Raw genomic sequence first — 26,750 nt, 5'->3', positions numbered from 1 at the left:
TACTAGTCACTACAGTTAAGGTGGAGTTTTTAAATTTCATTCACAGACTCAAGCTACCGAGGCTCCCTTTTTAGTAAGCGTTCCTCAATACATACATACTCCTTTTGGTTTTCTGCTAAATAACACCTGGATATTCAAAGAGCCAAGTGCTTCTTTTACAAAGTAAAAAGTCAGCTCTGAAGTCGAACTTCATGGCAAATGTTTCTGATGCTTTCGGAAGTACTTCCCCAATTTACTTCTGACATCCTACTTCATTAGATACGTGAGTGTAATCAAACAATTTCTACATTATTTTAGTTTAAGACATGATTTCCAAAATTAAGTGTGTGACTGGGGACAGTGGAAGGGGTGTTGAAAGGCAACCAATGACGGGCTGCCATCGTTTTGCTTTGCCAAGGAAAGATATGGAAAATACATAAAATCTATTGCTGCCATCATCTCCAAAACATAAAATTTAGCCCCGGAAAATGAGTTTAATTTTACAGAAAAAAATCACTACCCTGTCATTTTATCAATTCACTGCAGGCTGATAACTTGCGCACCTGTCTGGGAACCTCTCATTAAAGGAGTTTATTTGAGGTATGCTGCCAAAGAAACTTTCCTTAAAAGCACTTTACTTTATAATTCTTCATAAGATTTTCCTTCTCTAAGTCTGTCAGGCCAAGGACTGCTACTGTGAGTCAGGAAGCATGTTTCTACCCACCTCACCTCCCTTCTTTGCATCTCTGTCTCTCGCTGCCAAGCTCTCATCCTTCTCCTTGGGGTTCTTCTCATTTACCCACTCCCTGCAGCCACGCCTAGAATCACACACCTAGGAAGTGTCTAAGCAAAAGCACCAGTGTTAGAGTTCTCACTCTGGAGGCTGCTTTAGGATCCTCTGATGATCACCAGCTCCAAACACACAAGTAATAAGAGGCACAAAAAAGCATAATCAAAGGCCAACTGAAGAACAACCTCACAGCCTTCAATGCATATAATTTAAAAGTTCCAGAGCAAAGAGTTCAAAGTTGCATAAAATGCTTCCTATCAGACACATTCTTTCTTAATCTTTCCAAATAATTAAACTGTTAGTGGTTGAGTACTTAACAAGGGTTAATGACAGTGAATACAGCAAAGTGGTTAGTGATACAATCCTAAACCTAGGCTCAATAGTATTCTCAAGCTTATCTACTCTACTTAAAAGAAAATAAAGGGGTAGGCAATTACACAATTAACTTAGATGGACTATGGACTAAGTAGGAAAAAGAAATTTAATGGATCAAAATGACTTTTTTTTGAAGTGAACTTTTTAGGGGTACTTGGGTGGCTCAGTCGGTTAAGCAGTCCAACTCTTGATTTCAGCTCAGATCATGAACTCCAGGTCATGAAATTGAGCCCCTCCTTGGGCTCCGTGGGGGGCATGGAGCTTGCTTGAGATTCTCTCTCCCTCCCCATCTGCCCCTCTCTCTTTCTCTCTTAAAAAAAAAATTAAAGTGAACTTTTTACTGCCTATTTAAGGAAAAAAATATATATTGGTTTAACCTAAGAAACGTGTAAAAAAAAAAAGCCTAAAATAAAGATAATTTCTAATCAAATGTTACTTGAGTCTAGTTATTAAATACTACTTGAAACTGTTACTATGCAACTACTTTAAGAAATGTTTTTAAAACGGGTCATAACAAACCAAAAAGTACTATAAGGATACAGTCTTATGAGGTCCCAATACATCCACATACAAATGTATTCATTCATCTACCAAACACATCCTGGGCATCTCATGCAGAAGACATAGTACTAGGCACTTCAGGAATAAAAAGAAGGTCTAAGATGATAGCTACTACCCTCAAGTAATTCACAGTCAAGAAGAAAGATAAACAATTTTTTAAAACACAACAGGAATATAAGTAACCAATTGATATAAGACAGTTCAGGGGTGCCTGGGTGGCTCTGTTAAGCATCCCACTCTTGGTTTCTGCTCAGGTCATGATCTCAGGGTCGTGGGTTCAAGCCCCGCATCAGGCTCTGCACTGAGCAAAGAGTCTGCTTGTCCTTCTCCCTCCCCTTTTACCCCCTCCGCCCACTCATGCTCATTCACTCTTTCTAAAATAAATACATGAAATCTTAAAAAAAAAAAAAAAGTGTTCAACCTCACAAGTAACCAAAGACTTAAAAATTATCATTGTAATGGCAAGAAAAAACTCACATGGTTCCTGGTGAAAATTAACACAAATTTCCTGAAGAGCATTTGGCAATATAAATCAAAGATCTCTAAAATTATACAAACTTCGAAAGATGGAAGCAACCCAAGTGTTCATGGACAGATGAATGGATAAACAAAATGTGGTATACACATACAATGGAATATTATTTGGCCTTAAAAAGGAAATTCTGCCGTGCCACAGCAGAGATGAAGCTTGAGGACATTCCGCTAAGTAAAATAAACCAGTCACGAAAAGACAAATACTGTATGATTCCACTTACATGAGGTGCCTAGAATAGACAAAGAGACTACAAAGTAGCATGGGGCTCACCAGGGGCTGGAAGGAGGGGGGATGGGGAGTAGTTACTTTATGAGCACACAGTCTCACTTTTACAAGATGAAGAGTTCTAGAGACCTGATGCACAACAGGGTGAGTTGAGCGAATGTACTTAAAACACTATTGAACTGTACACTTAAAAATGGGTACTATATTTAAAAAAAACACTGAATGAATACACTGTGATACATCCACACGGAACATCTTACGACAAGAATAAAAGAACCACTACTGCCCAAAACAAACAACACAGATGAATCTCACCAACATCATACTGCATGAAAGCTATAACATATGAGTAGGAGTCAGGTAATGAGAAGACAGAGAAAAGTGGCTGCGTGGGGGCAAGAGAGGATTTCCAGGATGCCACTCCTGGTCTGCTTCCCCACACAGGTGAGCTCTATTAGGGCACCTTCACTTCCGGACAATCTATCAGGCTATACATTGCATATACACACAAATATCTGTGTGACATTATACAAGAAATATTACACAAAAATTTAAAACAAAACAACCTGAGGCACTTACTAGGTCTTACCTAATTGATCAACTCCTCTCCTCCATCGTTATATTATCAAGTTCTGCAAAAGCCTCTACAGTTGCCTCCATTATAATGAATTCACTGTGTAAAATTCTGTACTTAAAGGATAGCAAACTAGAACTAAATATATATCTATGCATACTCTCTCATAGCAATCACATTTTCAGAATTTTATCCTAATGAAACATCCTGGATATACATAAAGATTAAGCTAAAAGGAATGAACATTCTTACACAGTTGTTTATAAGAGCAAAAGAAATGGAAACACCCTAAAAGTCCAACAAAGGACTGGTTAAATTAATTAAGATCACAAACAGCTTCCTGGAATAGAAACATCAGAAAACATTCAATGGGAGTCAGCACAGAGCTTGCTACACAACAAAGGTTCCTACTGGGAGACAGAGATTGTGCCAACTTTTACGTAATAAAAACCACTACATCCCACTTTCTTTTTATTCTTCGTGAATTTATCAGGATCTCGTAGAAGCCAGCTTCTTCTGTATATATACTACCATATATATCACATTAAGTTTAAAAATAGCAGGAGTCGGGTGCCTGGGTGGCTCAGTTGGTGAAGCAACCGACTCTGGATTTCGATGATCTCCAGGTCGTGGGATCCAGCCCGTCAGGCTTGGCACTCAGTGCAGAGTCGGCTTGAGGTTCTCTCCTCCTGTCCGCCCCCACTTGAGCTCTCTCTCTTATAAATAAATAAATACCTTTTTTTAAAAAACTGCAGGAGTCGAGACCTCCTCATATTTCACTGACTTTAAAACATACATTCATCCACATTTTAACATCTCTGATATTACACTGCTTCCTACAACAGATATAAAATGCACTGTGTCATAGTTCAATTGCAGTATTTTTTCCTCCATGATATATAAAATTATAGTGCATCTTACAATCAAGGGCATCCTGTATTTGATGAAATACTACTCTTTAAAAGTTCATCTCAAGAAGTTAAATAAACATTACGCAACTAAAAATGAAGTCTATTCAAGAGCAGAAGCACCAAAACAAATATGAACCAAAGCAATTTTTTAAAAAGAGAAAAAACTTTCTTTAGCATTTTTCAGAGCCTATAAAAATTATGTCCAGATACTCACAATTAAATAAATTACTTCTAACTATTCAGTGCAAATGAAAATACTCAATGTTATAAACAAAACACAACAGTGGGCTGGGCACTTACACACATCACTTGTGATAACTGTTCAATCTCAGCTGAGCCCTGTGCTCCTGGATGAGAGCAAAGAGTAAGAAGCCCCCACCCTTTTGTTTTCCAAGAAATGGCTAACCTGAAGGGCCACCGCACCCTTGCATAAGGAAATATGACGCACCTCTATCTTCCTCCTTGAGCTCCATGTTTCATCAAACAACTTTTCTCTCTCCTCTTTGAGTCATTCTCCATCAATGAACGTTCCCACACTGCCTGAATTGCCTGAAAGCTAAAGTTTCGCGTGCAGGAAAGGTCCTTTACAACCATGCTGCCCCTTATGTTTACTTTTAAAATCTTTATTGTCACTTTGGTCAAATATATATTTCAAGCATCACTTCTTGGAAATCCATAATCCTATCTTAACTAAAGTGTTCAAAACTCCTGACAACTTTTGATACTTGTCTTCCCAAAATTAAACCCTAAATGTTATTTTGTTTACACCTAAAACTGTCTTTGAGATTTGCCACAGGGGCCTTGGAAAATCACAAAGGATTTGTTTTTTCATCTTGTAAAAGGAGAGGGGCTAGAATAGACTCATCTGATGTGTTACTATTGATGAGTTACTAAATCAGAGAAGATGCTTAGGTTTAATTTGTCTTGGTTGACATGTCATACATATTTCAAAAATGGTTTGCTGTATGAGAAGTTCCTATAGAACTGTCCATGACACATTTCTGTTTATCAGGGTGCTAGGGCTACCCTGCTGGATATTAAACAACAGCCACATTCTCCGGACTAAGTCAGTTATGTTTTCTCTATTGTTCACTTAGTCACAACTGCTTTAATTTGAATCTAGGATCTTCTAGGCCAGTGTTTCTCAAATGGAAGTTGGTATCACTTGCCTATGGAGTTTTATACATACACAAATGTTTAAGACCTATTCCAGATTTACAGACTATCTCTTTACTTGATATTCTTGATATATTCTTGGTATATTCTAACTATGTGTCTGGTATATTGTTGGCATATTATATCAAGACTATTGTATGTTATATCTGAAGACCTTTTTTCTCTATAAAGGTTATGTGTTCTCCATTTTCATAAATTAGACACAATATCCACTCTTTTTTTTAAGATTTTATTTATTTATTGGACAGAGAGAGAGACACAGAGAGAGAGTGAACACCACCAGGGGGAGTGGGAGAGGTAGAAGCAGGCTTCCTGCTGAGCAGGGAGCCCGATGGGACAATTGATCCCAGGACCCTGGGATCATGACCTGAGCGGAAGGCAGACACTTATGGACTGAGCCACCCAGGCGCCCCAATATGCACTCTTTCTTGACAGTTAATTATTATGTTTATAAATATTTTGTTTAAAGATTTTTGGACTGACTTTTATCTTGTTTTGCATGTCACAAAAACACCCAAATTTTATCAAATGCCTTAATCTTATCATGAATCCCTACTGGATCTTACACTTTTGAAAATTAGCAGTAGTAAATTAACCAGAGTCACTTCACATTTTCCATCACCTACAGGTAGGCTTTTGTTTTACTCTGCTGTTTTCCTGAAAGCACACTTGCGATCATCCCTAGGCTAGTGTGCCCATCTTCAACAGAGACAGGCTGTCCCAAAGCCTGGGGAAAAGGACGATGCCAGGTACTTTTGGGTATAGGCTTCGGCTAGCATGTTCAAACAACTCAGAGACTATACCAGTGGGCTGAGTCAGGATTTCTCAAACCCTAGTCAAGAAGGAGGATTCATAAAACTGCTAACTGAACATCGAACAGAACCAGAATTGCCTAGGACCAAATGCTCTGATGAAGGATGACTGTGGGTTTTGTTTGGAATACTGCTGCTGTACTCATGTTTTATTTTCTGAATATATAAGGAATCTCTTTCTCTTTTCTCTTCACCTATCTGTAACTCATAACAATTTAGTAGACTGTGCTTTTATAACTGAGATTATCCAGTGCATTTTCGTCTTTCACATTAGTATGGGTAAAACAACTTAGTACCTTCTAAAAAGAGATGTCACAACGTATCAACAGTCTTAAAACTCGAAATATCTTATGACCTAGTAATCTATATTAAAGAAATAATCTAAAAGACTGAAAAGTTTACGTAAAGATTTTTATCGAGTCATTAATAAGGAGGGGAAATGTGTATTTTAAAAGAATTCAAGAACAATTAGTTCAATTATGGTATATATATTAAGAGGAATACTGTTTGTCACTAATTTATGTTCACACCATAGAAAGGTGCTTATGATACGGTAGCTTTTGAAGATAAACTGTATAGATAAAAAAATGTATATATACACATATATATATACATGTGTGTGTGCATATGTGTGTGTGCGTGCATATAAATATATATGAATATACATATGCACGCACACACATCACAAACATAGATAAACCCGGGATATAAATATGCCAAAATGTTAATGGTAACTATATTTAAGATTATGGTTAGTTATTTTCTTCTTTTTCAGATTTATCTATAGTAGACATGTATTGCTTTTATAATCTGAGCGATTTCTAGATGATTAAGTTGGCTCTATTGATCAAATTTTATTTGCTTTTCTGAGGCAGCAGCTAGATCAATCTGAAAAATATTACTCTTAAATATAGCATGCAACATTTTAAAAAATGAACAGTATTGACCAAAGTTATAAAGACATGTCAAGTTAAATAAACAACTACAAAGAACTCCCAAAGAAAAAGACTGGGCTGTGCCGACTAACCTAACAAGTCACTCCATTGGTAGTGTGACACTTCTGATTCTAGGAGCATGGTTTATGACCTGCCAAGTCAGAATTCCAAACACCTTTAGGAATAATGTGCAAAATAAATCAAGTAATTGAAGCAAAAGAAAGAATCCGGAAAACTTAGGTCCCTGAATCCTTTTTTTTCCTTCTATGACTTCTGCAGACATAGAAAAAAACAAATGTTTCTGGAATAATGCAGCTATTTTCAAAAGTAGCTAGTCTCACATATGTGGAGAACACATATGTGATGGCTTTTTAAGAAAATTAATTACAATGGGCTTCCCCTTTTTTCATTTTAAACCAAAAAGGGAGGAAGAAAAGAGAGCTACAACCATGATAACTAGTTTGGACTGAGTACTTTATATAAAAGTACCATTATTTCACTGAATCTTAACAACCTAGAAAGTAGGTGCTACTATTATTATATTTCTCAAATGAGGAACTGCATCTGAGAGAGGCTATATAACATCCAAAAGCATACAGCTAACAACCAAAGGTAAGATTCAAAGCCCATCAATGTAATACCAAATCCATGCTCTAACCAATATAGTCACCGCCTCCAACATCCAACAGGTATCATCAGTTGAGAGCCTACTAACCATTAGATGCAGTACCAGGAACTGGGATATAAAAATAAGCAAAACAATGTCCGTGTCCGCATGGAGTTTAACGTCTAAGGCAAGGCACATTAAACAAGCACACAAAAATATATCATTACAAACCGTGGCACACTGGGGTGGCAAAGTACAAGGGCCATGCAGACTTATAACAAAAGGACCTCCTTTAATCCCAGGGAGAGGAGGACGAGGTCAAGGAAAGGTTGACTGAAGTTAAGGAATGCTTAAGAGAAGACCTAGCACAGGAGGAACAATTAATTAACAGGTAAAGAAGGCAAGGCAAAAGACAACTCTCCAGGTCCTCGTCTCTTAAAAATAGACGTCAATGCACTGAAATTGCTCTGTACACACACACACACAGCAGGGGAAAATGGGGGTATTTCCCCTCCCTTAGGACTCACTCTATTTTAAAAAATCTAAATAGAAATCAGTGTTTTAAAGAAAAATAAATTGTCTAAGGTATTCATATATTCCAACCCCAATTTTACTCTAAAATTAATCCTAAATTCTAAACTCGCCTTTACAGTTCCTGTGTTTTAAGGATAAGCAATGAAGAGAACGGCCCTGGGCAGCAAGGGTAAAATACACTCTTATTCTTGCTTCGGGAAATAATGCTGTTTGTGAGGAAGAAATATTCAGATCCTAACTTTGCCCAGCTTCCTCAAAATGATCCCTTAGTGGATAAGTACTGTGCCATTCTCCTGACTCAATCTCAAGGGACAAGGGACAAAGTTCACTTGCACCTGTTTTTAGTTTTGGTAGAGCCATGTTTTTCAAAGTGAGGGTCACAACCTACTTGTGGGTAATAAAATCAATTTAATGGATCATGGTGAACAGTTTTTTTAATAGGACAGAACAGAATTATCAGAGTGTATCATATATTACAAGTCAAACATTTGATAAATTTTTATTTCGCTTATATAACATACACATACTGTTTTAACATTTATTTCTTACTGTAGGTCACAGTCACAGCCAGAGTTCAATATCACTACCCCAGAACAGAAACTAAAATCTTACTGTCTGCTTAATCTAAAGACTGAGTACAGAAAAGAACAGCAAGATAAACAAAAAGGTTTCAGCACTGGTTTCTCTTTATTCTGTGAACTTAAACTTTCATGGGTTAAAAAAAAAAAGATATGTACATGAGTTTGGGGGAATTTTTCGGGGGGGGGGTTGCTTTTTTTTTTTTTCCCCTGAAAATGTATCTTTCATCACTGCTGTATCCTATAAAGTCTTCTTAATCCAGAAAATACAGTATTCCACAGCTGCCGAGTAACTAGTCTCGTGCACGTGAGCTGCTGCTGGGCTAGGCAGTCAGGTGGCTGGAGAGCACCTTTAGCTTTGGACCCTAACCAGGGGAGCACAGTGTGACACGAAAGAAAGGGAAGCAAGAGCCTGGAAACCTGGATCCTAAGCCGTGACCTTGGGAAAGCAGCACCCTCTCCAGCTTGCTTTACTCATCTCTAAAATACAGAGCAGGGCTCCAAATTCCCTTCCAGCTCCAATTCTTGCAATTCTATAAGCAATGGCTGAGAGGTTGGACTAAATAAATATTAACAATCCTACCATCCATAAGACTTGCACTGTAAGTACTTAACTCCTTATTTGAATAAGAACTATAGAAACCCAAGTTTCATCTACCTTTTTGTGTTCCTACATAAAAAAGACTTTAGGATTTTTAATGGTACAATAAAAATAATGCATGTATTAAATTTTCTTCCAAAATATTCCCACTGACAGAGTAAAAAGGTTGACAATTTCTATTAATTTTACATCTCTAAACTAGCTATCCTCTAATAAGTCCTATTCAGAACATTCTACAGTTCAGCAGTATCCTCAAATGGCCTGCTCACATGCACAAAAGGCTTTCACTGAAAACATCAAATCTGATCAGCTTTAAAGCTTAGTATCCACTTTTCTCCACAGAAGGTTTATTTCTTCTGAAATTATGCTGAAATGAAATCCACTTATGAAATGCTTTTGATAGAATGCCTAATCTATTCTTAATAGCTTTCCCTGCTACTTCATAAACATTTGGCATCCACATGATCGATGAGACGAATACTTCTACGGATGTCTGCAAAATATGACAAACGAATGTTCTTACAGGTAAAAAACAAATTCTCATTTTGCCCATGCTGTTAGTGAATAAATATCCAAAGGCAAACTGCACTCCATTACATGAGTCTGAGGTCTGTGGGAAACAGAAGAATGTCCCTACCACACCTACTTTCCAAAGGAATAATGTTCCTTTTAAAATACAGTGGTTTTGCATTTGCCTCTTAAAAAGGGGAAAGCATTTTAACATAACATACATGATGAAGATACAGTCATAGATTCTAAATGGTACTACTACAAATATGAGAGACTATCATCAAGCAAGCCCTTTGTTTGTCACTGCTGATGCTATTTCTAATCTACAAATTCTGTTACCCAGGATGAACTAAATAATTAAAGCAAAGCATCTCGATGTAGTCGGCTCAGTCAGTTCACAGAGACTAAAAACACCTTTGAAAAAAGAAAACGTAATTAAGATAATTTAATTTAAAATTTGGAAAGCATATTCTCTTTATATAAAATGTAGAATCTCATCAGTTTCAATTTTAGTAACAATTCAAAGGACACTTGAAAGTATAAAATACTGGGTAAGAATTTGGGCTCCATAATTAGCTTTTGATTATAAAATAACATGTAATACGTTAACTATAAAAAAAATTGTAGGAAACAGTTGGTACATACCCTTTCAATCCTTTTTCTATGCGCATATACACTTTTTAAAAATGGGATCATACTGAGCATTAGCTGGGATTAAGAAGCCCAACTCAAATTATTCAGAGTTTAAGCAAAAATAGAGAATCTATTAACTCACATATCGAATCAAGAAAAAAATGGAGGTGAATCTAGCATAAAAAGAAATTGGCCAAAGAGCTCTTTTGGCCTCTCTGCCTTTTCTCTGGGGGTTAATGTTACTGTCTGAGACCAAACTACTTCTCCATGAGCCTGACTACAGCTTCAGGGAGCTAGCTCCAGGCTCCGAACTCCCACATTATATATATTTTGGTTATTAAAAAGAGCATTGCTCTCCTCCAGCTCCAATTCTAAAAATCCCAGTAAAGAATCCTAATGGCCTGGCTTGGGTCAAGTGTCCATCCCTACAGACAGGAACATGTAAGAACAGTACATGTCCAACCTGAACCAGGGGGCTAGAGCTGACAGAGAAAGAGACGACAGTGGGGGAGAGCGAGGACGAAGGGAAGACATAACTGGTGGAGAAATACATACCACCTGAGCAGTCATCTCAAGTTTTAGCTACCATGTTCTGCAAATACTGTTTTATAATCTGCTCTCATCGAACACAGTGGTGAGCATGCAGACATCAGAACTACTTGACAATCTTTTAAAAACTAGATACTCAGGTCCCACTTACCTATAAAGACTTTTCTAGAAGGACTTCTGTCGTGAGCGTTTTTCCATGTCACTGAATAGCCCTTAAAAACATGGTTTTTTAATAGCTGCAAAGAATTCTACTGTGGTTCTAAATTTTTTCAATTTAATTATTTAAATCCAGAAAAACCACATACCATCATGATCTTTTTTTGAACATAATACTCACAAGAGTCAAAAAGCATTTTATGAAAGCACCAACCACTGACATCTCTGCCACACCTTTCTCAGAAACTATGCCACAGGATTCTTTGGGGGGGGGTGGCGGCAGGAGGGTGGATTATGGGGTGGGTGGAGACAGTTAGGTGACCTTCTGGGACTTACCACTAGTAAAAATCTAGCACTGAGGGTTTAACAAATGTCTTTAAGGGACAAGGATACAATATACCTCAAAGTATAGCCAGAAGAGCAAGGTCTGTCATAACCTAATTAAAGTAAGACTGAAGATTATAAACACACTATAACCCAACTAATGAAGGGAAGTTAGTGACAAGGGTGGGGGGGAAGCAGCCTCTCAAGTCTAAGGAAATGAAAGCCTAAGACTTCGTCACACGCCTCTCATACTAGAAGAAGGGGGTACATCAGATAGGGATGCAAGCCAACCTTCCTGGTCTGTTAACATTAGTCGCTAAAATCATTCAACTAATTTTCCTTGCTGATGTTATGTTCGCCAATCAATTTCTTAATTATACTCTGGCTTTCTATAGGCAAAAGAATACACTGGCCCACCTACCAGGTATAGACAAAGTTGAGGAAGAGGTAAAGCACAGCACCTGGACCTTGCTTATCTTATCCTGTCAAGGGAATGTCAGCTCAAAAAGACCCACAGCAGTCATCGCCCAAACTCCTTTTCTGACATGTCTTCTATTTTCCTTTAAAGAAACTATTTCCAATGGCCTACTGATTGGCAACATGCAAGTGTCTTTAAAAAGAATACATACCACCCAGTCAAAGAAGAAGGCTGAGACAATAGAATGCTATGAGTAAAAAGATAATCATTGAGGAATGAGGAATTACTAAGTAACAGGAAGTTATTAAAGCAAATGTATCCAGTAAGCAGTCAAGACCTCATATCCCCGTATTTCAGGGAGAGCTCAGAACAAGATTTACAAGACACAAAGAGAAGACATGTGAAGGAAGTAGAAGCAACTTCTAATAATATGACAATTAAAGGGAACCACAAAGTCCTTCTTGAGAGACAAGTTGTCCCCATTTCAGAACATGAGAAAGCTTCTGCCATCACTGGAGCCCTTTGTTACTGCCGCTGCATGGTCAGGGCTTCTCTGCACTAAGCCGCCCCGCCAATGGGATCTCGTGTTGTAATGGTCTCAGGCCACGCCCATGCCTGATGCTGCCCAGGCAGTCTGCAGCTGCACCAGAAGGTGGATTTCCTTAGGGAGAATAGGTGACATCCAATGTCAAGACAGAAACATGTAGGCTCAAAGGGGACATTCAAGTTGAGAAAGAGATCAAATTATCTAGGAGTGACAGAATATTCAAGTACTCTTTTCCTAGTGAAACCTATCTTTTTTCAAATGAACTTACAAGAACCATATTATATAAATAGTAAATAAACGTACCTTGGTTTAAAAAAAGGTATTTTTATGTACATGTAACATGTACTTATCAAGGTAAGTGAGAACAATGAAGCTATTTTAACATAAAAATTTTAAATGAAAAGTTACAGATAGGAGCAGTCTTTTATCAGCCTTAATATCCAAGTTCTGTTTTTTTAAGTGCAGATTCAAGAAATCACAGAAGTAAATTGTTCCAAATTAGTTTTAATAACTCTCCTTGTAATCTCAGGATCCTCCTACAAATGACCCAGAAGTCTGAAAAAGAAATTATAAGAAATGTTTACTTCTAAGTTAAATCACTAACAACTGCTACCCTTATGATTCTTTATCAAAAATAAGGACAAGAAGTATCCACGACTGACAACAAGCAGTAAAACTATAATAGAGTACTATCACCTCTCGACCTGTTTTGTGTTCCTTGGTGATTGCATAACTCTCACGTCAGCATGCACCAAGCAGATGTGCTGGGCTGGCACCTGCCACAGTGGTACACTGGCCAACATGTGTAGACCTGCATTCTACAAAAGACCTAGGCATTAAAGCAGCCTTCTTAATCAATGACACGTTAACATAAAGCACATGAACAAAGACGGCAGAAAGAGTTTATTCTGTCTGTCCCAAAACCAGTTAACCTGGTAGCATAAATCACCACATTATTGGTCTCCACTGTTAAAACATGGCATCTATCATTTTGAACATGCACACTGAGCTTCTTTAAAATAGTTAAACACAAATAAAAGAAATCCAAATAAACAGTTGCAGAACCCCTAAAGCACCTTTTACTAATGATCTATAGTAAGTATGTCAGAGGTCAGCTCTGTGGATTGAAGAAGTGGTGGTGACAATGAGGGTGTGTATAAAAGACAAAATCACAGCTTTGTCAAGTAATCTGTTTTACAGATTTGCTATTGTAAAATTAACTGTAATGTTGCTAAGAAAAATATTTCTAAGATCTTCTTGTTCTGCACACTGCTGTTCCCTTAAAGTTGGATGAAGCCCATTTATCCTGACCTATTTTTAACAAAGACAGACAAAAACCTGACTGAAAAAAATCAAGGTTTCTTTTTACTGTTGGAGAAAGTGATTTTTCGGCACATTACCACTTCTCTCTGCCCTTTTTACTTTTACCTAAGAAAGTTCACATCTATTTTTTTCCCAAAGTACCGTTATACAGATTTATAACCTCTGACCTACCCATTTGGGTAATAAAATCACACCTCTTCTTCAAGGTAGTTAAGGGAGCGCAATGTGCAGCCAGACTTGAGCTCGACCTGGTGTGAAAACTTAGACAAAACACCCAACCTTTGTGCCTCAGTTTATACTCATTCATAAAAGAGACATAAAAGGACCTACCTCATAGGGTAGTTATACAAATTAAGGAAGCAAAGAAAATGGCACATTTTAAGCGGTTAATAAGTGTTCACTATTATTATCCTTTACAGAAATACTTAAACAAGTCAAAATGCTCAAAGATAATCTACTAACAAATTTATACAATAAGCTACCTGACAAAACTTTAAAATGCTAGATGTATTCAAAAGGAACAAAATGAATTCTCATTACACCATGTAATATTATTTAGAGGAGTTGTTCCTTAAAAGTTCACAGAAGTATCTCAGAATTTAGGAAAATGAAGAATGACGTTTTTCACAGCTTATAAAAATAAAACAAACCTGTTTGAACTGACTGGGTCTGCAAGCAAGGATATGGTTCCTGTGTTCAGTTCTAACTACAGCTACAGAATTTGTTTTAAATTTTTTTAAGCAGGAAAAATAAAGAGGACTCTTATTTGCCTTATTCCTGGAAGTACAGAGCAAGACGGTAAGATTCAAGAGGAACTCTGCAAGTATTTTCATTATAAGGGACAGGGGGCAGCAGTTTGCAAGTTTACTCTGGGATGCAAAGGACGGGGGAAGAGGACATTTGAACATACAAACATAGGCACATAAGAAGAGGTAAATTCTTAGTTATGGTGACTCTGATTTCCCAATCAGAAAAAAAAAATGACATAAAACTGATTAATAGAGTCTCTAAGGGACAGAACGCAACAAATGCTCTGGGTACCAAAGTTCCATCTTAGAGCTTCAGGCGGTAGCAAAGTTTTAGAGAAATCAATCCTTTACTTTATGTGCACGTGTGAGCAACAATCTGCACAACGCTACTGCTAAAAGCGGTAAACGACCCTCAGAAAGAGAAACCAACCTGTCTGTTTGCAGAGACTAAGTGGAGTTTCTCACGGGAGAGAAGGCAGGCAAAGGAAAGGGGGTGCACAAGGAGGGCAGGCGGAGAACGCAGGGAAACCACCAGAGCATGTCTGCTTCAAGAGCGTCTATTTCTTTACTCGAATTGGGGCAGAGGAGAGGTAGCATTTTCGTTTAGCAACGATGCAAGCAATTTCAGCGCGGCCCCTGGTCTGAAGCTCGCGACGGGGAGGTCACAGTTCCCGCAGGACCAGGGGAGCTCCACAACGCTCCCGGCCCCACCGCGTTCGGGAGGGCAGTGAAGCTGCAGGGAGGGACGGCAGGCTGAGCGCTCGGGCGGACCCGCAGTGCCCGGGCAGGGGTCCCTCGGCAGATTCGGCCGCGGCGCCCTCGGTCCCAGAGTTGCACCCCGCCCCTCTGGCCCGGCCCGGGAGCCTGGATGCAGCCCTCACCACCTGGCGGGAAGCGCAGACCCCCACGCCCCCTCGGCCTCCGACCAAGCTCGGGCTAGGACAGGACCCGCTTTTTGCGCCGGGCCGCTGCGGCAGCCCCACTCACCTCGCCACCCGGCAGCGCTCGGGCTCGGGCTCGGGCTCAGGCTCGGGTCCCGGCGGCGGCGGCGGCGGCTCCTCCATGGCGGCGGCGGGGGTGACGGCGAAGGCGGGCGGGGGAACCAGCTCGGCGGCGGCGGCGGCTTCTCTCATCCGTGCACGGGGCCTCGCATGGCCGCGGCGGGCAGTAAGCTGCAGCCTGGCGCGGGGGATCGGAGCCCCGAAGTGCGGGAGTGACTCGGCTCCGCCTCCGCCTCTAGCCCGCCGCAGGAGCCGCTCGCGCCGCGGCCATCTTGGAAACGGCGACCGGCCAGAGCCGGGCTACGGCGGGCGGCGAGGGACAAGCCTCCTAGGGCGGCGGCGGCTGCGGGCGCGGCAGCGGACGGGCGCGGAGCCGACGAAGGGAGGGGCGCGGGGAACGGCCCCGGGGGGCGGCGGCGTGGGCGACCTAGGCGGCGGCCCGGGAGGCACGTCGGAGCCACTTGCCCCGGGGACCGCGGCTTTGCCGCGGTCGCCTGTTTTCGCTCTCGGGGCGTGTGCGCTGGGCTGTGCGCGCCCGTGCTCCCGGGCGGCCTGCGGTGGGCGTGCGCGGAGGACCCCGGGAGGGGCCGCGCGGCCTGGGTTAGGCGGCGATCAGACTTTGAAGTGGGCCGTGAGCTTTAGCAAATGGATCACCGCCAAAGGTGATGCCATCCTCAGAAATAGGATTGGATGCAACGCAGACTCTCGCTACCCACACGTGGGCGTGGGGGCTCTGGGGATCCAGAGTCCGGGGCGGTGGGGTGCACTGATGAAAGTGCAGTCTTCGACAGACACGTGAAACTCGGATTTCTGAGACTAAACAAAGTCTCCGGAAACGCAGAACATTAAAGCTACCCTCCTATCAACAGGGCAGGAAAGAACACTGATCTAACCCAACCTCAGTATCACAAAGAGGTTTTGATCTTCCAGAAACTCGGCGGGAGTGCTGCTAGCAGGACGAAAGAGTTTTAAAGATTTGTTTCAGAGTTACAGCAATACTGTTGAAATTCCAGTTCATCCTGTGCCCTTAGAGAGGACTTGAGGCTTCACAGTTTTAAGTTGAACCTATTTACAGAATTTCCCACAGAGTCAATCCAGAGTTAATTCAAAAATAGCATCATTTAAAATTAAGTGTATTCCTCATCATTAGAATGTGCTGGTTTTTAAAACTTAATTCGGTGGAGCTTGAATATGTAAAATAACACTTTTTGAATAAATGTTGGGAAGAAAACAGGTCAAGACAGAAAATTTCAAATATGGAAATTTTTAAAGGCCAGTTGTGAAATTAGCTATATTGCCGTCAAAGTACCTTACAGATACTTCGGCTTCAGTCTATTTTCTCATGATAGTCTGTACTGACATTCATTTTCTTTATTCAACAACATTCATTCCACAAATATTTATCAAATGCATGTATGTGCCAGGAACTGTACTAGATGCTGAGGATATAGCAGTGAGCAAAGCAGACTAAATCTCTTCCTGGTAGAGCTAACATCCTAGTTAATCAAGGGGAAAAGAAAGAAAACAAAAGAAAAACAAACAAACAAGTAAATACACAGCATATCAGCCAGTGATAACTGCCATGCAGACCTCAGCTGGGAAGGGAGTTGGACAGGGAAATAGTGTTTTACCAAGATTGGTCAGGATGGTTAAATGATTTGGTTATATAACCATTCTTTCTTACTGAATTTCAAATTTTCTTTTGAAATACTTGTATGACCAAATCAGTTAACTTTATCCTCATTAATTCATATCTAAGTATTTTAATATTTTGGATAAGTCATGTTTCACAAATAATTCCTGAGGGCTGTCTAAGCTTGTGGTCTATCTTCAGGCCTCCAAGCTCGTAAATCTATATTTGATATACAGACCAACATTTGAGAGATGTTGTTTTAATTTCCACTCGAGGATGCTGCCTATTTTAGCGTGAGCTAAACAAATTTTCATTTGACAAGTCGTGGAAGGCATCACGTGTAGAAACCCAGCTTAACTAGTACTGAATATTCAGTTTAAGTGCAGTGAAGTTTTTCTTTGCTAAAGGTAATTTGGTGGTAGGCATCCACCTGTTTTTGTTACTGGTGTTCTCCTATTCTGTGCCACCTCATTTCAGCAATTCACTATTTCAGATTCCAAGATCTGAATTGATGTGCTTCTTACCCACATCCATCTCAGACCTGCCGTTGCCTGTGTTCTCCTGCTCAGTCAGGGTTCTGAACGACTCCCTCAGCCCTCTGACTAGTAGGTCGCAAATCCCGTCAAATTCTACCTCCCCTGTGGAATCCACATACTCGTCTCCCTTCACTAGTTCAGACCTCCCCATCATGTCAAACCGAGATCACTGCAAGCCTCCAGGCCTCCCCGCCCCTGCTCCTGCACTCATCTCCCAACCCAATCTGTCCTCACCCGGCAATCACACTAATCTTTCCGAATCTCAATCCAAACATGTCACCCTCTTACCTAATTCATTTTATTGACGTCTCACTGCTGTCAGAATAAAGTCCATAAAGAAACCTCCTGGGTTCTTCCAAAGCTCCATAGTTGATCCTGTGACCAGGATTGTGTCTAAGCAGTTTCTGTGCTGTCACACCACCCTTTCCACCTGGCCGGGACTCTTCCCGGGAAGAAATGAGAGTCCTGCATTCTGGCAGGCTAAGAATTGACATTCATTCAAATGATAATTAAAAAATATTTGTTCAAGAGAGAGAGATATATACATATATAGAGAGTCACTAATTCATTTCCATTGTGTGAACAAAGCTCTACAAAGTATTTTCCAGCTTTCTGCAATTCTAGTTCTCTCCTTAATTTTCCTTTGTAATTTTCTGGGCCAGAACCCTTCTTGGAAGGCACAATAGAAGTTTTAAATCACATATAATCAGATAAATCCCTCTCCTGTACACAGCCCTATGCCATATATTCTTCGATATTAGTATTCCAACCAAGTGTGACAGCTGACTTCACTGGAACTGCCATACACACATGTACACCCAAGCACAAAAATACTCCCCGAATAGAAATCAGGGACCGACGTCCTGTTGTTACCTTAATTTCCCCTTAAGGGTACTCTCTATTTTATCAGGAACCAAACAATTTTACACATAGGCAATCATGTAAGGCATCTTGTATAGAAACCTCACATAACTGGAGCTAAATAGTCAATACAAGGCAAGGACGGCTTGCCCCAACCAGGCCCCCCCAGCGCCCACCCCCTCCAGCCCGCAGATTCCGTCCCGCCTTCTCCACTAGAGCCTGCCCTCCTCCGAGATAGAATCGTTCTGTTATCCACATGGTGACTCCTAACCACCAAGTGAACAGTGCTGGAGGAAGGGGACCAAGGTTTGTAGGTGTTTTTATTTTTAACATTAACGAACTACTATTGCAAATTGATTTTTGTCTCTAAATGTATCACTGTTGTCACATGACAGGTCTCTTTGCCTTTAACCATGTTCTCAAGAACAGGGATGACACAATCCTGCAGAGGATCGCCTCTCACTCTCTGTCCTCAAGACTGACTTCACATGGCCCTTATTACATTTCTTTACTTTAAAATGAGTTACAAAAGTGAGAGTGAAGTTTTACTAAAGATCCCATTTGGGTTGAGCTACGTAACATTTTTAACTTTGTTTACCACGACTTTCAGGCCCAATTTTGACACATGCTGTTATGAAGTCTCAAACTAATACATGTATATTTATATATAGCTTTTGTATATAATATATAAAAAGATATGTGTATATTATATATACATATGTAGATATGTATATATTAAATATGTATATATTATGTAATAAATATGTATATATTTATATATTATTAAATATATATTTAGAGGTTTTGGTTTTGTTTTTTATAACGAAGATATGACAAAGACATTCAATGTAAAGGGCATCACTGTGGTACCTCAGCATCTCAAAGACCACCAGTCTAACACCTTAGCATCTTATCAAGGCTGGTATATTAGCAGAAAGTCAACTTCATGGGTTTTGTTGCAAGCTGATTCAAAAAGCTCTTGCAAGCCGAATTTTTATTCCAAGCCATGCTATAAATAGGGTCATGTCTTTGTCATAAAAAACAAAACCAGGGGATTTTGAGGCTATAGCTTTTTTAAATTACTACAAGCATGGGGCTACACTTTACTTAGCACGAGTTCCTCCCTTCCCTGTGGTATTCATGAGCTTTCCACCTGGATTCCTGTGCGAAGCTCAGAGACATGCCCCCGGCCAGTCCCTCTCCTCTCCAGTGGCTCCTTGGCAGCTCTGCCCAGCTCTGCAGTCGCAGAAAGACCGGAGCGCAGACATCCCAATCTGCTCGTGACCAGCGGGGGTTGACTCATTTCCACTCCAACACACACCAAGAAAGTCCAGCTCAGAGACAGCAGTAAAAACTCCACTCCTCTGGAGGAAAACCTAAACTGAGCAATACACACATAGATATTTTTTTCCATAATGATACAATGACATCTATTTCTACCTACCAGTCAAACCCAGAAAATACTGGATACATACAAAAGATAATTAACACTATACTTTTTTTTAAAAGATTTTATTCATTTATTTGACAGAGAGAGTGTGGGAGCACAAGCAGGGGGAGGGGCAGAGGGAGAGGGAGAAGCAGGCTCCCCGCAGAGCAGGGAGACCAGTTCGGGGCTCAATCCCAGGACCCTGAGATCATGACCTGAGCCGAAGGCAGATGCTTAACTGACTGAGCCACCCAGGCGCCCTGTTACTATACTTTTTAAATGGCCCTTGTAACATTTAAGCTTCACCCTTGTCTGGTCAGTAGTGAGAAGTTAGGTAAAAATCTCCCCCAGTTTTTCTGACAGGTGATTTGCCCGTTTTTGTTATTTCTCCACCAGGACCCAAATCATCCCTTATTTCAGACATTCTCCTCTATACAAACAAAGGGTCTAAAATGAGCCTCCAAGGGCTCTGAATCAGGGGCACCTGGGTGGCTCAGTCGTTAAGCGTCTGCCTTCGGCTCAGGGCGTGATCCCGGCGTTCTGGGATCAAGCCCCACATCGGGCTCCTCCACTGGAAGCCTGCTTCTTCCTCTCCCACTCCCCCTGCTTGTGTTCCCTCTCTCGCTGGCTGTCTCTATTTCTGTCAAATAAATAAAAACTCTTTAAGAAAAAAAAAAGGGCTCTGAATCATTGAACCAAGGATAAAAAGTCACTCTCTTTTTCAGTGGTACAAGAGTATGAATGAGACTACTAGGGAGAAAGGCAGTGTCCTCCAACACGTGAAAAGTTAGGCCAGAGAAGGGGGAGGTGCTCCAGAGATCCCCAGCAGGAAGAGCACACCAGTCCTTCTCCTCCAGGAAGTGCAGGCAGTAAAAGTCAGGACAGCCCCCACTTCTTCACCCCTGCTCTGACTTCTCAATTCACCTCTCCAGGGTCCTGCCAATGTGAGCTTTAAGCAATTAAATCCCTGAGGAAGCCCACTCTTCCTGCTAGCCAAAAATTTCTCTCATTTCCCCACTAACACGTCTACAGAACTTGCCTGATCTCTCCCTTTCGTTCCTCTTTCAGATGTCCAGGTGCAAGCTTTAGAGAACTATGAAACCACAAGCTACAGTTCCTGAATAATTTTCTGATCCCTTCAATCCATAAGTGGGTAGTTCACACATGACATGGAACCAGGTACACACAAAGGGTGATGACTGAACCAGCAAGGAGCTCCGCCCGAGGCTTCTGCTCTTCCCTTTCTCATTCCAAAGTCACTCCTTCCAAACGCAGTTCAAGGTTCTCCCAAACCACTCTGGGAAGACGCTTCTGAGCTCCAACACCAGTCTGTCCTAACCTCACAACTGGCCCTGGAACACCTTGGGTGAACCCCTACTTCAGCACTGTCTACCTCCGTACCTGCATCTATCTATTTGGATGATTACGTATGTCTTTCCTAGCCTGTGTCCTTCTGGAGAGTGGGCATTATCTCTTGCTATCACTGTCTCTTCAGCACATAGTATATGTTCAGTAAAATGCTGGAAAAAGGAACTGGATGGATAAAATGAATATAAAGACAGATGGATAGACGGATGGATCTATTTGGGGAAATAAGCCTACAATAAAAATTACTGAGGTATCCAAAGACTCTAAGAAGCATCATAAGGCAGGTTTTTTAAAAGTGTAACAGATATTCTAAAGGGTCAGAGACAATCAAGGTGGACCTAAGTAAAGAAGAAAAGTTATATAATAAATAGACGTTCAGAATGAGGGGTAAAAGCAATGTTAATTCATATTATGTGAAGCTTTAAGTCACACAAAAATTAGAACAGAAATAACCTGAATTCTTACACTGACAATGAAGAATCTTAATGACCCCTTTGGTTGTCTGAGTATGTAGACTTACACACCAAAAAAAAAAAAAAAAAAAAAAAAGGCTCTTACTTTATTCTGGTTGAAGTAAAAGAACAGTAGCCATTGATTAATATTAAAATGGAATTTAAAACACTGATCTTTACTGAGATATGACCGTGATGCACATCGAAAACATTTGGAGCCAATGGAGTTATAACCAAGGCCAAAAAGGAGTTCCAAGAAGTCAAAGACCAATCCTTCTGAAGTTTACATTTTCAGAGTAGTTTTGCAACAATGTGAAATCTTTGTATTAAAAACATTCTTCGGGGCTCCTGGGTGGCTCAGTTGGTTAAGCCTCCAACTCTTGATATCAGCTCAGGTCATGATCCCACAGCTGTGGGATCGAGCCCCACATTGGGCTCCACACTGGGCATAGAGTCTGCTTAAAACTCTCTCTCTCCCCCTTCCTCTGCCCATCCCCCTTCTCCCTCTCTAAAAACAAACGAACAAACAAAAAACAAAAACAGAAAACATTCTTCAAAGGCACCTAATCTAACCATCTTCTCAAGATGTTTCTCTTCATTAATCACAGAAGTATCCAAAGCTTGAATTTCCTGGTTTCATAAGACAGTCTAGTCTGTATTTTGACAACTCTTTTTCTTTGGAAACCAATGTTTGTAATAATTCCAAACCTGCCTCCTTAACACGTCTATCCGATGTTCTATCTAAGACAACGCAAAATAAATGTTTGGCGTTCGAGAACAGCTATTTTGTGGTTCTCCCCACAAATGGCAACAAAAAAAAATCTCTAAAAACTTTTTTCCGGATTAATCATCCTCTCCCCTCCAACTCAGACTTGGGTAGTACAGGCTGGAGCTGACTCCACTGGGAGATTTCTCTTAATATGGTTCACTTAACATTCAGGTTTGTTTAGTGTCATTTTGATTAAATTAATCACAGAATTTGAAATCATAACTTCAGAACATCTTTACTTCACATACATTACAAAGTATAATCAACAGATGTTTAAGAAAATAATGTATAATGGTTAATTCTCCTATTTAAACAAAGGACATTATGCGTTCAGAGCAACCAGGATCATTCACCAGTCTAAAAGGAAGGTGAACAAAAAGGAAGATTTTTGTTATTTAGACCACCACTTTTCAAAATTTGAAGTCTATAGGCATCACCAGGAGAGCTTGTTCAACTGCAGATTCCAAATCAGTGGGTTTAGAGGAGGAAGAGAGAGTCTGCATTTTAACAAGCTCCCAAGTGCTGTGGATGCTGCCCGAAGGTGGGCCATACCTCGGATTGCAAGGATATAGAATGCTGCTTGGATAAATCACAGAACTATGCTTCAAAGAAATGACCAAAAGAAAAGATGGAGGTGTTAATTTCAAGGAAAGATACCTAAGCCCCCGGTCAGGTGCAGTCAGCAAGTATGTGATGATCCTGGTATTGTGGGTTGAAGTGCATCCCTCGAAAAGATATGTCAAAGCTCTAATCCCTGAACCTATGAATGTGAAAGTATTTGGAAATGGGATCTTGGCAGATGCATTTAAGATGCAAATGAGGAGGAAGTCATACCAGAATATGGCTTTAATTCAATGCAAGTGGCATCCTCACAAGAAGAGCAGAGTAGACGTAAAGAAAGACACGCACAGAGGGAAGGCAACATGAAGAGACAGGGAGAAGGCAATATGACACTGAAGACAGAGATTGGAGTGACACATCTACACGCCAACGATCGCTGGCAAATACCAGAAGCTAGGAGGAGGCAGGCAAGGATCCTCCCCTAGAGGCTTCAGAGGGAGCCTGGCCCTGCAGACACCCTGACTTTGGACTTCCGGCCTCCAGAACTGTGACAGCATAAACGTCTGTTACTTGAAGCCACTGGGTTTGTGGCCCTTTGCTGGGCAGCCCTGGGATACTGATACACCTCAGCGGCACACAGGGACTGGAAGGACCCACAGGCCCTCCAGGGAATCACTTCGGAAGCATCAGGAAGCCATGTGGTGGCGCTCCAGGGGCAAGTGCCTGACACGGGTGGGAGGACACCAGCATGTCACCGCATGACAATAGCCATGAGACAAAATGCCACCTGCTTGGGACAATTCAGGGAAGAATGCATTTATATCACAGCAGACGAGTAACTTATAAGTCACCTATGTGGGGGGAAAATCTGTTTACGTTAGGTTTTAGCAGGACTATTAAAAGAGGTTTGGGAAGTAAGGTATCAACGGGTCTCCCCTTTGGATGCATGGCAGAATTACCTGGGGAGGTTTGAAAAACACCCTAATACTTGGGTCCCATCCCCCTTCTACATCTAAGTTTAATTGGTCTGGGATAGGGCCCCAGCATCCATGGGTCGAGGAAGCTCCTCCAGTGATTCTAATGTCTAGCCAGGGTCAGAACCACTGCTATAGACCCAAACCTTCAACTGCAGGGGGGGGGCTAGGAAACACACACTGAGAGTACTCCCCAATGATGTACTTCAGGCCTGATCTGAACAACACTGTGTAGCCTAGAGCTGGGAATACGGGGGCTGGATAACCAGCTGCTGGCAGGGACCCAGGCTCGGCACATACAGAACTTTCCAGCTGGGCCTTGACAGACGGCGCTGGGTGCTCACACTGTGCGTCCCCACCCCACGTGTTTGCTTCCCCCATGGACCACAGACTTGTGCTGCCACTTGACCGAGGTCTGCAAACAGCGGCTTGATATATTTTGACCCATTTTCTAGTTGTTTGAATTGGGTGGGTGTATCAGTTTCCCAGGGTCACCATCACAAAGTGCCACCCACAGGATGGCCTAAGACAACAGAACTTGATTCTGTCACAGTCCTGATGGCCAGATGTCCAGAATCAAGAGGTCAGCCAAGTTGCTTCCTTCCTAGCGGCTCAGAGGCAGAATGTGTTCCAACCCTCTCTCCTGGATTCTGGCGGTTGCTAGCACCCCCTGGCATTCCTTAGCTTGCGGTAGGCTCGGCTTCTCTGCCTCTGCCGTCACGTGGCCGTCTTCTCTTGGTCTCTGTGGTCTCTTCCCTTCTTGAAAGGCCACTAGTCATAATGGATGGAGGGCCCACCCTACACCAGTTTGACCTACTCTAACTCATTACATCTGCAGCAACCCATCGCTAATAGGGTCACATTCTGAGGTTCTGGCAAGGACAAAAATTAGGGTGACACTGTTCAACCTAGTACCGTGGGTCAGTGCGGTCCCTGTCACTCCAAAATACTCCACAATAGAAGTCCTCACTTGGATTGCAAACTCCCTGCCAGACGGATTGGTTCGCATGTACCTCCGTGCCTTTGACCACACTCTACACCGTGCAACTGACACTTTGACCTGAATTAGAGTCACGTACTGAACACTAACCAAGTCTCCTATCAGTGCAGACTTCAGGGCCCACCTGGCTCTGCTGGGACAGGGTCTCTGGGGATGCAGATCGGGAACATGCATTTTCCAAGGTTCTGATGGGTTCAGGCCGTGCTCTGCACACTGGGGAGGCTCTGGTCTGGGGTGTGACTGTGTAGACTCTGCAGTGAGAAGGAGCTGAGTTCAAATTCTCATAGGGTGTATTAGTCAGGGTTCTCCAGAGAAAAAGAACCACCAATAGGAAAAATGTGTGTGTATATGTGTGTGTGTATGTGTGTGTGTGCATGTGTGTGTGTGTAAGAAGAGAGAGAAAGAGAGAGATTTTAAGAAGTTGGCTCCCAAGATTAAGGAGGCTGACAAGTGCCAAATCCACACTATGGGCTGGCAGGCTGGAGACCCAGGGGAGAGCGCATGTTGCAAATAAAATCCAAAGGCCATCTTCTAGCAGAATTCTCTCATGCTCAGGGGAGGTCAGGTTTTTTTGGTCTATGCATGTTGACAACTGATTAGACGAGGCCCACCCACCGTATGGAAGGCAATCTGCTTTAGTCAAAGCCTATGGATTTTAATATTCACCTCATCCCAAACACCTTCACAGAAACATCCAGAATAACATCGACTGCATACCTGAGTACTGCAGCCAAGCAAAGTTGACACATAAAATTAACCATCATGTAGGGATCTCATCGAGTCCAGCAGCGAGACAGGGCTAAAAAATAAGTGAACGGGGGAGGGGAGGCAGGGGCAGGCTGGCGCATCTTAGGTTTGTGTCTCTCCAAGCAGGATCTTTATGCCACCAGCACTGGAAGCTCCACATAGGAATGCAAATCGTGGGGCCCCATCCAGGAGTCAGTGAATCAGAACCCCTAGGGTCGGACCCAGGCACCTATATTTTAAACAAACTCTCCCTGGTGCCAAAAGTGAGTTTAAGACCTTGTGTTGACCAACCGAGTGCAGACCTAGGCTGGCCAAAGTGTCCATTCTACCAAACACGTCTGTCACAAAGCACTACCTGTGGGCCTTTCTGGAAGGGAGCTACTGAGCAACCACTTCAGGCGGGAGCTCACTGCAGTAGGGCCTGGAGACCAACGGGACGCCACAGGTAGCGAGGGGGGAGGGCCCTGAGGGACAGGAAGGACAGGGAGCAAAGGTGTGTGCAGGGTTGGGGCCCAGACAGTCCAGACGAAGACGTGTGGTAAGGGTGGGCCCCCGGCTGGGGATTAGAAAGGACAGGATCTCAAATGTCCATCTGTACTTTGTGTGCAAACCACAGCGGCTCCTGGACAGCCCTGAAGTGATTCTTCTCAGTTTATAGAGTCTCAATCGTAGGATCTTAGGACAATACCAAGTAGCACACTAAGAGGACAGATGAGGACGCGTTTGGAAGTGGCTTGGTTCCCTACAGCAACAGCACAGAGTGACGGTGTCGGCCTGGGCCTGCAGCCCACGCCACGTCAGGAACGAGTTTGCGCCCCTATCCACGTCTGAAACTCGGAGAACTTCAGGCTGGAGCCTGTAAATCTCCCTCTTAGTTGGCAGTCTTTGGTGTGATTCATTCATACCAGATCCCCAGTCGGAGCCTTCCCAGGTCCCGTCCCGCTGGGTGCTCGGGAACTGGGTGAACGCACAACCAGAGTGTGAGGCTTGGACACGTCAGAGGATTTCAGGCCAAAC

General features: G+C 42.0%; 1 protein-coding gene across 5 annotated transcripts in view; it reads right to left on the bottom strand.

Moving 5' to 3' along the window:
• MAP3K4 (mitogen-activated protein kinase kinase kinase 4) overlaps positions 1-15,710 on the bottom strand; it is a 110,037-nt gene extending 94,327 nt beyond the window's left edge. For 3 of the 5 annotated variants that reach the window (XM_087865636.1, XM_087865635.1, XM_087865637.1), the window contains exon 1: positions 15,390-15,708. In XM_087865636.1, coding sequence (XP_087721762.1) covers positions 15,390-15,535 — 146 coding nt within the window. In that variant the 5' untranslated portion in view covers positions 15,536-15,708. Of the gene's footprint in view, positions 1-15,389 lie in introns of all 5 variants that reach the window. The other 2 variants (XM_045805477.2, XM_045805476.2) reach the window with 2 other exon arrangements.
• Positions 15,711-26,750: the final 11,040 nt, after the last annotated feature.

Source organism: Ursus americanus, chromosome 11 (genome assembly GCF_024610735.1).
Source record: "Ursus americanus isolate L20-20 chromosome 11, mUrsAme1.1.p, whole genome shotgun sequence".
NCBI classification, from domain to species: domain Eukaryota; kingdom Metazoa; phylum Chordata; class Mammalia; order Carnivora; family Ursidae; genus Ursus; species Ursus americanus.
This window is presented reverse-complemented; position numbering and strand designations above follow the sequence as displayed.